At 32.1% G+C, this 15,498-nt stretch overlaps 2 protein-coding genes across 5 annotated transcripts; both read left to right on the top strand.

Annotated features, from left to right (window-relative positions):
- The first annotated feature begins 75 nt into the window (after positions 1-75).
- On the top strand, positions 76-12,723 carry LOC103836380 (UDP-glycosyltransferase 82A1). Its single transcript, XM_009112634.3, has 3 exons — positions 76-9,209; positions 10,829-11,445; positions 11,785-12,723. Exons 1-3 carry the CDS (start codon positions 8,744-8,746, stop codon positions 12,046-12,048), a joined length of 1,347 nt encoding a protein of 448 aa, XP_009110882.1. The 5' UTR covers positions 76-8,743; the 3' UTR covers positions 12,049-12,723.
- LOC103834681 (OVARIAN TUMOR DOMAIN-containing deubiquitinating enzyme 11) lies at positions 12,296-14,625 on the top strand. Of its 4 annotated transcripts, none has more exons than XM_033287012.1 (10): positions 12,296-12,509; positions 12,828-13,061; positions 13,166-13,239; positions 13,331-13,385; positions 13,482-13,556; positions 13,670-13,743; positions 13,820-13,868; positions 14,020-14,115; positions 14,205-14,261; positions 14,397-14,625. In XM_033287012.1, the coding sequence occupies exons 2-10, from the start codon at positions 12,861-12,863 to the stop codon at positions 14,460-14,462; spliced, it is 747 nt and encodes a 248-aa protein (XP_033142903.1). In that variant the 5' UTR covers positions 12,296-12,509; positions 12,828-12,860; the 3' UTR covers positions 14,463-14,625. The 4 variants fall into 4 exon arrangements, with proteins under 4 accessions (XP_033142903.1, XP_009108998.1, XP_033142913.1 ...); XM_009110750.3 differs by having other exon boundaries at positions 12,300-12,509; positions 14,031-14,115; XM_033287022.1 differs by having other exon boundaries at positions 12,312-12,509; positions 12,896-13,061.
- The last annotated feature ends 873 nt before the right edge of the window (positions 14,626-15,498 follow it).

The following is a 15,498-nucleotide window of genomic DNA, read 5'->3' as shown; positions in this document are numbered from 1 at the left end:
TAAATTAGAGTCCTATTTTTTATCTACTTAAGTTGTCATTTAAATTTTAGACTTATTGACATTTCATTAGAAATAAATATCTACAAAATTTATTGTTAACAATTAATTTATTTTTTTATATATTTATTTGATAATCCTATATTTGCTGAAGTTGTGCCTATATAATTACATAATGTGTTAAATAATAATAAATTTAAATTTTCATATACAAATAAAAATGTTTAGCAAAATAAAGCAGTGTGTATGTAATTTACTTATCATATACATTAACAAAATATCAATTTAAACAAAATGTGCATAATTTGTTAAAATGAAACAAAACTTAATGTTTTTGATAATAAAAATACAAAAGGTAAGTTATATATAAAATTAAAAATATGTGTGCTTGGTGCGGATTAAACTCTAGTATTATATTATATGATCCAACGGGAGACATGATGCTATGTTTTTTTTTGACTGAAAATGATGCTATGTTTGAAAACTAATGTGTTATGAAATTTAATGTGTTTGTGTTTATGATTATTTGATTTGTGGTTATTATTTCATAACTATACATACTTTCGTCGAAACTATTCTACACAAATTATGAAATAGTATGGTGTTTTAATACTTGTATTTGATATTTTCATCAAATGTGAATAATTCTCTTAGTATATATTGACATTTATGTACTAACGACGCCGTGTTTGAACAATAAACACCTAACTCATTAATTTACCAAATTTTGTTATGGTCCTTAAAATTACGCGTAAACTGTTTGAAATTTCTAAAGTATTAAAGATTCGGTTTTCACTTGTAAATTTGAAGTTATACGTTAACTAGAGCATTAGGTCTTTGAAAATGAAAGAATATTCTCTTTTTTTTTTGTCAAACGAAAGAATATTCTCTAAAACATTATAATCTTTAATTTTCTCAAAAAGAAAAAAACATTATAATCTTTAATGCTACGTACTAGAGCTCAATTTTAATTTCGCGACAGAAAACTATGAAAAATATATATAGGTTATCATTCATTGAGATGGTTGAGATATCACTGTTAGGTATACTTAACTTTTTTCAATAAATTTTTTATTTATTTGAAAGCCCTCTAAATAAGTGCGTATTAGTTAAGAATCTAAGGTGGCGTAGGCTTAAAGGATAATGACGCAATTTCAAAATAAGGAGACGATGTGATATCATTTTGAAGAGAACGTGTAGAAGTGTATATAGTATTGGACCACTAGGGCACTTATCTTGAAGATTCGCGCTTTTCTTGACATTTTTGGTGCTGTAATTATTGATCTACATGCAGAGCCGGTCCTGAGGAGAAGCAGACCAAGCAGGTGTTTTCGACTTCAATATTATAACTAAAATTTCGGCTAAATTAGTATCATGTTATCCTTAAGCGAGTTTGGTTCTGCATGCTTTCTAATATGGAAGAGGTACGAGGTTCGAAGTCTCCTCTCCACTTTTACTTTATTTGCTTGTTTTTTTTTTTAATTTTATAAATTTAATAGGCCCAATTTTTTATAGCTTGTGGCCTATATATTATCAGGATCGGCACAGTCTACATGTAACAGTACCACTGCTTCATATTGTCCCCTATTTTCTTTGTGTTCTTTTAAAAACTGACAAACTGTTCCTGAATTTAGTTCACATTTTATTTTATGGTATTGACTAGGTGACCGGTCTGCACCCTGCGCGGGCATAAGAAAATTCAAAATATGAAATAAATCTTATATAGTTTTAGAAGTAATGGATTTTATAACATAATACCACCGTCTTTATGAGAATTCATCAGCCATGGAAAAAAGTTGGTACTCAATATTTGAGATGGACGAGAGGGAACAAAGTAACTTCAGTATGAAGAGGCAGATATTGTGTGTATGTATAATTGCAATGTCCCAAAATAATTTGTGTGTTTACGAAGATACTTTCATTCAAAATATGGAATAAATAGTGTATAGTTTTAGAAGTAACAGATTTTATATTATCATTAATTAGAATTGTATTGATAATGTATCGTAATTCTTTATTTTAGGTGAATAATATTATTTTTCCATTAATAATAAAAATCAAAATCAAAATATTATCCATAAACAATATAAATTATGAAGTACAATTCTCGAAAAATAAAGCAAAATCAATTATAAACCTGTTAAAAATTAAATAAATTTTGTAAGCAATTTGACGGGTTAATATTATTTGATAGATTTTTAAGTTTCTAAATATAAGTTAACATGAAATAATATTAAATTGACATACAGTCATCAAAATAGTCAGAAAAATGGATGCTCCTGAATAGAATCGGTCCCCTAACTCATCACTACCCATCTGGCAAATACAAAAAATAAATAATTGTAATAGTTTATATACTAAAAAAATTGTATTTGAAAAGAAAGTAGATTAAAATTACGTACCGTGACTACGGAATATTCTGAAAAACTTGTTTGTAGACAACATTCAATGTTTTTGTCTACGTTTTCCCTTCTTTACCAGTTATTAGGATTTTTAATCATGATATCGACTAGATGTAGCAGTACCAACAAACCATTGACTACTATCGTAACTTCAGTATGAAGAGGCAGATATTGTCTGTGTTTTCCCTTCTTTACCAGTTATTAGGATTACTTATGGTTAGCCTCTCATTAAGAACAAAAAACCTGGCATAAATAGATGTAGCAGTACCAACAGACCATTGGCTACTATCGTTGTTTGTAAGAGCAAGTGAATCATTAGGGAGACTGCCAAATCAAATAATCACACATAATTTAAAAACGTTTCAGTTAAAAATGACGTTCACAAAAAAAAAAAGATCTAGTTGTGGAACGTAAGAAGCTGGAGACGTACCTTGCTTTGAACTCCTCAGTAAATTCAAGTGTTGGGTCGAGCAAAATATGGGTTGAATTATACCTGCTAGATATGGAGTAAGCACCTACAAATTATTTTGATCTTATTAATATGTTATGCGAGTAATAATTTTACACAAATAGAAACAACATTATATACCTTTCCATTCTTTAACAGAACAGAACCTGATAACACAAATAATCATCGTGGACATGTTACTCATACTGTAATCGTATACTTGTTTAGCATAACAATCCCACAGAGTACACATCATCTTCACATTACTGTATAATATAAACTTAAGTTAAAATATAGATTATAGATGTTTAGCTAGCAAATTAAGGAAAAGATAAAGAACTTAATCTTATTTTGGGTCACGCAACTCAATCAAGAGCCTCATGTTATCTTTTCCTTTTATTATTCTATTTTTCAGAGACCCGAAGTTAACTATTTGGCCAACCACATCTACATAACAAAAACAAGCGTCAAATCAGGAACAAGTATAACAAAAGTGACAGACTTTTTAACTGTGTAAGAAACTGACTCACCAACCAAAAAGCTATGATCAAGATTTCCACCAAGAATATCGGAGAAGTCCGCAAAATACTATTCGGGAACCATGCACTTGGAAAATTATCAGCTTTTCCAACAAATATTGTTTGAAAGAAGCCAATTTTGTACGGATGTCAATAGCATCATACACTTTGAACAACTGGACGACAATCGCATCTTCCTCACGTAGCTTGTCATCAAATTTTTTGATGAGTTGTTCACCAACTGAAGCATGAATTCTTGTCCCCTGATTGTTCATATAAAATTTATGCGACAGTACTCTATAAATGATAAGAGTTTTATAAACGTAGAATAAGTATATATCTCGAAATGAATAATAAACCATGCCTCCAAAAAAATGCATTTGTGTGATTTATACTTACTTCTTTATCAACAAAAACCATTTCAATGGTGTTTTCTGATTCTTTGTTATAGTTTCTCCACAAGCGAACAATCCTAACTTCAATACGCGATGTATCTTTATGGGGTTTTAATTCTCTAACATAAGAAACAATGTTTTTGGAGGCTCGCACCATTGCTATTGTTCTTGTAAGAGCAGAATGTTTGCATTTTAAGACCTTGGGTGTCTCCTATATATATAAAGGCGATTTATTTCTCATATTAATGATCCCTAATAAATAATGAAATCGTTTAAAGAAAGATATTAAATATGTATTGTCAAAAAGTGATTTGCATATGATATGATTTTAACTTGCGCAAGTAATGTAATAAATATGATATCAACCGTTGCAAGTTTACAGTTTGAATAATAAAAAAAGTTATTAATATTTGTATTAGTTAACAATCTTGCACAAGTCTAAACTAAATATCTAATTATTATCTCCCTACTTATATATATGGGCTTAACTAAATCGACAATAGTTTTGGGCTTTTCTAAATAGGCTAAAGACATATTTTCTCTCCTAAGATAATTAAAGCTAATTAAGAAGATATAACCGAAATATTAACTCATGCTTAGCTTTATCTCAGCTAGTGAAAATGTGGGAACCGAAGTTACATACAGAATCTTCAAGCGCCTGGCTATTTATAACCAGTGCAAAGAATATAAAGGGACCTACAATTAGGTTTGCAACAGACTGACTAAATAAGTAATGTGAAGCTCTTAATCTTGCTAATGAAACCGAAAACCAAACTTGAAAGTCTCAGTAATTTTCCACAGACTGAATCACAAACCAATCTATCACTGTCTAAATGCTTGTTGAGTTAGTAAGGAGAAGAGAATCTTACATTCCTTCTTCAGAGACTGAAGTCGAATCCAAGTTTGTTGTAAATATCAGTTTTCTCTTCTTGTTCCATCAAGAGACAGTCCGCGAAATACTTCTCTTCACGTGGCAATTAGTTCGATGCTCAAGCTGAATGTTAAACCAATTTAAGAGAATCAATAACTCAACAGCAAGAAACAGATAGCTAAAAAAACTTCAAAAGTTAATAATACCTGGTCAACGAAGTTGTTTAACGATTATGTATGTAGCTTCTTCAACCTTTCGATCTCTGCAGGTTAATCACTCAATTAGATACAAAGAATCAAAATGTTAATAAGCAGATCGTAGTTTCTAGCTCACAATTTAAATTGGTTCGAGAGTAAATCTCGATTCAATCTCAGCTGACGATAATCGCTATCGAATACAATCAGAGAAACCAAAAACTTTGTATATTCCGAGAGTATCGACAAATTTTACCTCGTCGATTTGATCGATGGTGGAGAGAAGGAAACTCATCTGCTCGTCGCTTCTTGCCGCCATGGATCTGATTGAGTCTTCAGAGTGTCAAGAAGTAAACTCATCTGCTCGGATCATCTTTATCGGTTTCAAACCATATCCCCCTTTAATTGATACGCGATTAAAAAAGAAAAAAGAAAAAGAAAATTCTAAAAAATACGGCAGCGTTTTCCAATTTTCGTACGCAATTGAATAAAAAAATAAAAAATAAAATTTTAAAAAATTGACCAATAGAATTATAAATTTTTTTTTGAAAAACTTTATATGATTGTCACGTTATCAGAAATTACTAAAATGACTTCTCTTTTAATCTATAGGGATAAGAAATTTGTAGAGAAAACAACAAACAGACGCATCATCTATTTCTGATGGATTCGTCGAAAGTTGAGACACTAATCGATGACTTTCTTGCTTTTTTTAAATATGTCCCTTCGTTTCATTAACTATTTTCACACTGATTAAAAAATTAATTAAAATATATTTATGTTAGTAATAAATACATTTATTTAACTAATGTTTCTTTTAGATAAATAAAATTAATTTAAGATCAAACCATTTTGTAATTAAATATTAAATTTAAATATGTATAAAATGTATTGGAAATCTATAATAACATTCTTTGTGGAACTTGAGTTAGAAGGAAGAGTTTTCACTGGGATATTTCAAATTATTGAGAACTTCACCTAATTATATATCTCTTACTGTTTTTAAAGGCTTTATATCAAACTATTTTATTTTCCATATTTCAGAATCCTCAACAATTTAAGATATCCATCTAATAAGATATTATATTTTACTTTCTTATATATGTGAAATATCCAAATGAGAATCTCTTTCGTGAAAATGTCCTTAAAATTTAAAACTAAATGGAACAAAATTTTAAAACTAAATTCGATGGCTCCTAACTACAGAACCCTTTTATCTTTTTTGGTGGCTACACATTAATATATGATTATGAGTCATATGTAAATGTTTACTTTTGAAATTCGATCGACGCATGTACCCCTTTTAGACTGTTAAAATTTAAAACTAAATGGAACAAAAAAAACTAATTAATGGCATATGTGAAAGAAAAAAAGTCGAGAGTTTCAAAAGTAGATTAAGTAACAGTGTGGTCAACCAGGCATAGAATAAATTATCTATTTTCTTTACCACAATACTAATACTTTGGGATACATGTTGTAGTGTTTGTGAATACGATTATAAAAGAAGATATGATAATCTCTACCAATAGCGTTCGGACAGTTTGGATGGACGAAATTCCGATCTTTTAAATTGAATACATGATCGGGTTCTTACACTAGATATCGGTATAGACTTTGTAAGGAAACACCAGGATATAGGATTGAGTTTGTTCCAATATCGGACTCTTTCAAAACATATTAGTTTCGTGCTACCGCTACGTACCTAACACTTTGATTCGTTCAGATGTAAAAATTATATATAGATTTAAGCAAAAGAAATTATATATAGAGATACAACCACGATATATATATATATATATGTTAACAGTGAAAACCATTTCTTAATTTTGGGTACAACATTTACTTTGCACATAATACTTCATGTTTTTCTCATCGAATATACGAGCAGATTCATATGAATATAAATCGAGATGGAACGGTCCTTTAAAGAATTCAGAAATCGGGAATCAACAGGGGCAAGCAGATCAATCTTCTACTATATATGAATCTCCTTCTTGTTTCAAAAAAATGAATCTCCTTCTTCAACGGATTTCCAACTCTTAATCCAGCTAATCAACTCTTAATCTTCGTACTTTTAATTATTAATATAAGCTATATTCTATCAATTAATATGCAGAACATTAACTAGTTTTGCTTGTTGTTCTCACAAGTTTTGGTTATTGACCTAACATCTGCCTTTAAGTCATGGCATGTTATAATTCATGAGTACGTAATCACATCCCATGCACGGCTGTCTTTTATCATGTGCAATTAAAGAATTCACGATTTTCATTCAAAATATGTATGTCAGGAATCAGGAATGAAATGAGATCCAGAAATTTGGTTTTAAAACTCGGATATCTACTAAATTTAAGAAAGTAACAGAATCAAAACACATGTTATTCAATATAATCCAACCAGTGGTAGTTCGGTGAAAATCTTTTGGGACTCGGCGTATATCCGTATCAATCCTCAGTTCGATTCTGAGAATTAAATTATGGTTACTTAGTCATTCTGAATTTAGACATTGCAGCTTAGATGGCTAATATTTGTAACATGCGGCCAGTTTACCTCTGATATTGAACGGAAAATACTCAAACTTGAGTCAGACATGATGGTACATTTTCAGGTTAATCCACTTTAAAACACTTTGTGTTCTTTGTTAACCGTCTGGATAGTTGATAGGATTATCAAGAAAATATAATCTAAAACTGATCCAGCAAATTAGATTTCGAATTGATTATAATGTGAGATCTTGTCAACATAAATGGCTAGTGTAGTCATCATCCACTCATTATTAATTTACAATTGAAGTCATAAATGATAAAACTTAATCCTTTGATATTTTAAATACGTATATTAAATTGAACATATCTAACTAGCTATTTTTAAAGATTTGTTAACACATCAAACATATTTTTGTTAAACAATTCGAGCATACAAATAATGTGAGACTAAATCCTCAACTTTCATTTCATATTATGTAAATACATGCACAGTACAACTTTATATTTTCTTTGATATTTGATTAAATAGTTTTGTAAATCAAAATAATTAGGAAGATTCGATATATAGTTTGAGATCTTTTTGGATCGCTGGTATCAACATGCCTTCTACGATCTATGTTTATAGAGCATTGATGACCTCATGCGTCTGATATATTGATTTCACTTAATGTTTTATATCGATTTAGTGCATGAATTCCATTTCATACAAATACTTATTTTCAATGTAGGCACCGCTTTTTTTTTCTATTGGCAGCTACGGCATGCAGCCACCGGAAACGGGAAACATGTCGATACAAAGATTTATTAATAATATGCTCAACTAATATGACCACTGTACAAGTGAAGGCCCAACAACTGCAATGCTAACTTTAAAAAAAAAAATAACTCTTTTAAAAGAAAAGAAACATTTTTCTTGAATATGTATATATCGTACACAAAGATAAACGGTGGTCCAAACCGGAAACGGGAAACATGTCGATACAAAGATTTATTAATAATATGCTCAACTAATATGACCACTGTACAAGTGAAGGCCCAACAACTGGAATACTAACTTTAAAAAAAAACTCTTTAAAAAAAAAAGAAACATTTTTCTTGAATAAGTGGACTGCAAAAGCTTTAGAAACTATTGTTTACGAGTCTTCCTTTCTAAATAATTACATATATATTATACTAAAACTATGAGAACACACCTCATTTTATGGGAAGTCGACTGATATGTTTTGCATGCAAATGTACAGATTGGTCCAGTCAACTAACACATGCATGGTGTGCAATAAAACTAAATTAATAATCTTCTAAATCGCATTTCATCTTCCTTTTTATAATAACCCGAATTCAAATAACTTAGGCACTATATATCAATTATCAAAACTCCAAAAATATATGAAGAAAAGATCAAAATTCGAAGGAAAGAAAGAAAGAAAAAGATATGAAAGAAACACAAAAGCCAAAGATAATATTCATCCCTTACCCGGCGCAAGGCCATGTCACCCCGATGCTCCACCTCGCATCGGCCTTCCTCAGCCGTGGCTTCTCCCCTGTGGTTATGACTCCCGAGTCTATTCACCGTCGGATCTCGACGACTAACGATGATCTTGGAATCACGTTCCTGGCCATATCTGACGGTCAAGAACGTCCGGATGCACCTCCCTCGGACTTCTTCTCCATAGAGAGGTCTATGGAGAACATCATGCCGTCTCAACTCGAACGGATCCTACTACAAGAAGACGTGGGTGTTGCTTGTGTTGTAGTCGATTTATTGGCTTCGTGGGCTATAAGAGTGGCTGATCGGTGTGGTGTTCCTGTCGCCGGGTTCTGGCCGGTGATGTTCGCTGCTTACCGTATGATTGAAGCCATACCGGAGCTCGTACGGACAGGCATAGTTTCCCGAAAAGGTAATTTGAATTGTTATATTTTCTTAATACAACAGCTAACTCACATATATTCCTTTTTGAGACATGCCAAATAAATGATAGTTAATCACTTATATATATACACTGATATACATATACTATTTTATATGTGTTTCGATATTGGGACCATATGGTATAGTAAACCAAATTTTATTATGAACTCGTTATAAAGAATGATATCATGGTCATTGGTTGTCCACTATTGTTGACGTTCAATATAGGTTTGCTTATATATATATGATTACCTAGAAATGCAATCATTAATGCGAAAAACCCAACAAAGTAAAGTGAAAGTCATACGAATTTGTTTTTTTTTTATAATTATTACTCCACAAAATCACATGATATTTATAAGCGCCCAAGACGCATCGTTGTCGAGTAATAACGTCCTTCTGCATATATAAGGATTCAGGAGCCAAATGAATTTGTAGAACACGTTAGGTAACGTCTTTTTACCAAAAGGAAACATACACAAACACAACCTGAATATATAAATGCGTTTAAGTAATAGCACATGTTGTAGGTTATGCATAGGTACGTTCCAGTGAAGATGAAGAATGTATCAGTTTAAAAAAAAAAAAAATGAAGAATGTACGTATCGCATAAACAATACTATATTATATTCCTAATATTTTGAATTGAATTTTCCGCATACAAATCAACTACGTAAAACATGCATATAGTTTCTTATTTTCTTATAAATATATATAGTATCTATAGTTGATGTAATATATTATATTCCTAATATTTCGAATTAAATATTCCCACCAGTGCACCAATCAATTAATGTTTTCATGTGGCATTGCCATGTTGATTGAATCACAATCTGCAGATGGACGTTATTAATCCTTGTATATGCAGATGGACGTTATTATATCTTGTTGGATATAACGTGTTTCAAAATATATTTTAAGAAGAAACAACATTTCCACTGCTAAACATTCTATAAGTATTTTAATTAGAAGATGTAGGAAAGATGGAGACAGATTATATTTTCTTGACACATGCATGGTTAGCGATAATATTTTTATTTTAGTTAAATATTAAATTTAAATAAATAACTAAAATATAATAACATATTAATATTATGTATATTGCAATTCTATTTAAGAACTCCACCAATATATTAATATAGGACTTCATTAATATATATTGTTAAATATTAAAAAAAAATCACATAGATGCAGAATTACCAAGTTGATTGACATAGTCTTAGTTGAGTTTGTATGTTGATGACAAAAAAAATTAATATATAGTATGTTTTTAGAAATTTCAGTTTAAGCGCTAAATTGTAGATGTTCTTTCAAAACAAAGATATCAATATATAATCCTACGTGTTCTGTTAATATATTGGTGGTTCCCCGAAACTTATGTCGATCTTTTTTTTTTAATCTAGATTAGGCAATATCAAATAAATAATGACGGTAACTACGTACATTACATGCGAGTATGTAACTTTATATATACGAGAAAGATTATTTTAATTAATTATTAGTGTATATTGAATCACGCATACGTGAATACAATTTGTACCTTTTGTTTCATTTGTTCTTGGTTACTAAATGATGGTATATGATTTATTGCTGTAACATTTTATGCAGGGTTTCCTCGGCAGCCAGGAAAACCATTACTCCTACCTGAACAACCGCTCCTATCCGCCGGAGACCTATTATGGCTGATCGGAACTCCCACAGCTCAAAAAGGACGATTCAAGTTCTGGCAAAGAACGCTAGAACGAGCAAAAAGTCTCCGGTGGATCTTGGTAAACTCCTTCAAAAACGAATATGAAAGTGAAATCTTTAATCAAGATCGAAACCCTCAAATCCTTTACGTTGGTCCATTGCATGACCAAGCAGCAACGAGTGTTAAAACTTTAACCAAAAGCCCTACTTTCTGGGAAGAAGACAGATCTTGCCTTGGTTGGCTCCAAGAACAGAGGCCAAACTCAGTAATCTATATCTCATTTGGAAGCTGGGTTTCTCCAATAGGAGAATCAAAGATTCGTACGTTGGCATTGGCATTGGAAGCGTCAGGAAGACCTTTTCTTTGGGCACTAAACCGGGTGTGGCAGGAGGGACTGCCACCAGGGTTCGTGCACAGAGTTACCATAGCGAAGAACCAAGGAAGGATTGTGCCGTGGGCCCCGCAGACCGAAGTTCTTAAAAACGACTCAGTGGGTTGTTTCGTAACTCATTGTGGCTGGAACTCGACCATGGAGGTACATAAGAAAACCTAATTAAATGTCCATGAATGTCCCATATACTACTACTACATTACATGTATAGTTATCTCCGAGACATTATAGTTTTTTTTTTCGAGCTGAGACATAGTTAAATTGTGTTTTATAGATCACATATACTACGTCTTGCGTATAGTTTATCTCCGAGACATATAGTGATATTGTGTTTCATTATAGACATATACTACCTTACATATAGTTATAGACATATACCACGTTACATTAATTATCTCCATAAACTCGACATTAATGATTAATGCGTATATTAATTATAACATTGTGTTTCTTTGTGCGCCATTGCTTGAAAAAATATAATAGGCGGTGGCTAGTTATCGGAGGCTAGTGTGTTATCCAGTAGCGGGAGACCAGTTTGTGAACTGTAAATACATCGTGGATGTGTGGAAGATCGGGGTGAGAATGAGTGGTTTCGGAGAGAGGGAGGTTGGAGATGGACTGAGGAAAGTTATGGAGGATGAAGAGATAGGTGACAGATTGAAGAAGCTGAGAGATAAAGCAATGGGGAATGAAGCACGTTTATATTCGGACAAAATGTTTACTCTATTTAAGGATGAGATAAAGTGACATGTTTCAATTTAATCTAATGTCTTTTTTGCCATTATATGAAATGTTATAAAAATTGTCACTCAAAATTTAAACTAAGCATAAAAAACTTCATTAATGATATTATATAGTATTTGTCCTATACTAATCTTAACATCCAGTTCTTAGCTTATATAATTGGTCTTCTTATTTGGTATTTAATTAAACAGTTCATTTCGTTTTGTAAATATCATTAGTTTTTATTTTATTTAACCAGCTGCCACCTCACAAACTCTAGTATAAACAAAAGTTTTGACATTTTCTTTGACCGCCAAAGAAGACGAATTGACAAAATCACGAAGAAAAACGAATCCTTTTTTGTTTCTTCTGCACAGAATCTTCATTTTAGCTTCTTCCTCTGCTTCTCTCTCTTTCTCTTCCCTCTTGATTTGGGTGAAATTGAGCTGAGTATATATCTGTCCGCCTAGGTTTCTCTTTTTTTGGTAACTATCTGAATTTTCGTTCACTGTTTTAGGGGTTTCAATCAAGATCGCTGCTTTGGTGCTAATTTGGATTTGGGTAGTTGAATGAGTGTGATCTTCGCTTTGGGTTCATCTAATTACGTGCGATTGAGTGGGAAAGTATCATCCTTTGTTACGGATTGTAAACATTTAAGGTTGAATCTTAACATGATTTGGTTGGTGGGTTTTGGGTTTAGATCCATTCGCAAGCTTTTGAGCTCTTAAAGATATAGTTTTTTTGTTACACTCCTCAAGAAAGCTCTTAAGCATATATACTCTCTCTGTGTCTTGCTTTCCTAGGTTTGTGTGTTTTAGTGTAGAATCCAATCTACCATGGATTATGAACACAATACGAATCCATTTGCGAGGGCAAGTGGAAGTGGAAGTGCAAGTGCGAGTTCCAGCTCCAGTTTTAGTAGCGGCGTGGCGGATACAGATGATGACCAAACCATTGCGCGTATGTTAGCTGAAGACGAGAGCTTAAGAAGAGAGGGCATGCTTGGGAAGAGACTCTCTCATTTAGATTCTATCCCTGTATGATAATAAAAAGCTTCTTCTTTTTTTTTATCCACTAATAATACTTCATAAAAATAAGCTTGAATGAATCTGTTGATGAGCTTTTACTTTGTATTTGGCAGCACACTCCTCGGATTAACACTAAAATACCAGATATAAATGATGCAACATTAGACCATGACCTCCTCTCTGTGAGGTTCTTGTTCTTCTTATCAACATTTGCTTGCTTTTATGTCTTTTACTTTCTTAGATTATTCATTAGGCATCTCTCCTTTTGTTTTCATCAGGTTGGCCACATATGGGTTAGCTGAACTACAGATGGAGGGGGATGGAAATTGCCAGGTACGCCTGATTCTGAATGAACATCTATATAGAACTTGTTTGGACTCTTCAAAAGAATATTCATCATATGTGTTGTGTTATATTCTTGATTGCCAGTTCCGAGCTCTGGCAGACCAGCTTTTTGGCAATCCAGATTACCATAAGCATGTAAGGAAGCATATTGTAAAGCAGGTACTGTCCGAGAACTCCTCTGAACTTGATTTCTCTCTAACTTAATTGGCCACATACTACTACTTAGTTGTTAATACTTCCATTATTCTGACTTGGCATGTGCACTCTTACAGTTGAAACAGCAACGAAAGTTATACGAAGGATATGTGCCGATGAAATACAGACACTACACCAGGAAGATGAAAAAGTGAGTCATCTTTGTCTTTGCTTTTGATTCATTCTTTTATTTTTTTTGTTGCCAATGAATTTTGGAATGGGAATAGACCGGGTGAATGGGGAGATCACGTCACTCTTCAAGCTGCTGCTGATCGTGTAAGTTTTTTTCTTAAAAAAAAAATATCATGTTTTGAGTTTACTGCAAGACTAGATCACTTTTATAAATACATACCAGACTTTATGTCTTCTCTTGAGCAACTTGCATCTTGCAAATTTCACACCTTTTTACTTGAATGACTGACTCGAGCATTACTGTAGTTCGAAGCCAAGATCTGCTTACTCACATCATTTCGGGAACAATCCTACATCGAGATACTTCCTCATAACAAGAACCCTCTTCGTGGTACAAACTCTCTCTTTGTGTCTGCCTTGAAGCTCTCTTCGTTTGCCTTACTCGGTCCTTCTTAAATGAATCTTTTTCCTCTTCTGCAGAGGCTTGGCTTAGCTTCTGGAGCGAAGTGCATTACAATTCTCTATACTCTAGTGGAGGTAAACAAAACAAAAGACTCAAGTCTCTTCCATAGATAGCATCTGCTTTTTTTTTTTTAAAGTAATTTATCTCCAAACAGCTTCCCAGAATCTCAATCTCATATTTTCCTAAACTAGTAGCTCTTGGTGTTGCAGATGTTCCCACAAGAAAACCTAGGAGGAAGCACTGGCTCTTCTAGGACTGGATCCAGATTCGTATAATCCATACATGCATGTATGTATTCTTTCTTCAGATTGTTGTGTAAACTTTGTATTTACATCACTCTATGTTAACATGTTTTATCATTGGTTCCCACTCATCACTTTCATTGTAAAAAGAACAAGTAAAGGTAGTGTGTTTGTTATTTATTTAATCTTTGACATATTTTTTTCCCTAAGTTAAATTGAAAATTCTTGATCATTTAACGAAAGACAACTAAGTAACAGCAAATAAGATTAAAGAAGGGGGACCACGATGAGATCAATTTGAACGGACCGGATGAAGTGCATTCACATGGAGTCATGGACCAAATAACGTGTGATGTATATTCTTGATTTTTAAAATTTTTATATTTGGTTGAGTTTCAAACAAGTAATTAAAGCAATGGCTCTTAGAGCACAAGAATAAAAGAATCAAATGGGATCGAACAGAAAGCATCATTTGCTTTTACTAATCTAAAGCATCATTTCTAGAGAGAATCAAAGTGGTAATGTGCTCTCTATATAATGCAGTTTTGTGGTCGTGCATGAGTGGTTTCTCTCTTAGTATGCTTAACTATTGATTCCATTATTGAATTGTGCTCTCGTGTGTTGAAGTTAGATTAGATTATTACCCTCTAGTAAAACTGTCATTTAACATGGTGAAGCATGTTAAACATGAATGAAAAAACATGAGTGTTGATGAAAAAACGATTAAAATCACGATTTTGAAAAAGAAAACTTCAAAGAATTCACAATTGAACAAATATTTTTAAAATGTGTATACCAACTTCTTAAATATTTGAAAATCCATATTTTCCAAAAAAAAATCAAGTAAATATGTGATTTTTTTATGTAATTTATTATATGTAAACATCAATATATGGAAATCAAAATTAAAAATCAAGAGATATGTTTCTAAAACAGAAAAATGACATTGATTACATACTTCTAAATTTTGAGAAAAACCAAGAAATCAATTAGGTAAGTTGGATTTATGTATATTTTTCACCATTTAATGATACACATTTAAGACTAGTTTATAAATAAACAGAATTGG

Source organism: Brassica rapa, chromosome A01 (genome assembly GCF_000309985.2).
Source record: "Brassica rapa cultivar Chiifu-401-42 chromosome A01, CAAS_Brap_v3.01, whole genome shotgun sequence".
NCBI classification, from domain to species: domain Eukaryota; kingdom Viridiplantae; phylum Streptophyta; class Magnoliopsida; order Brassicales; family Brassicaceae; genus Brassica; species Brassica rapa.
Note: the sequence above shows the minus strand (reverse complement) of the source record. Positions and strands in the feature narration are given on the sequence as shown.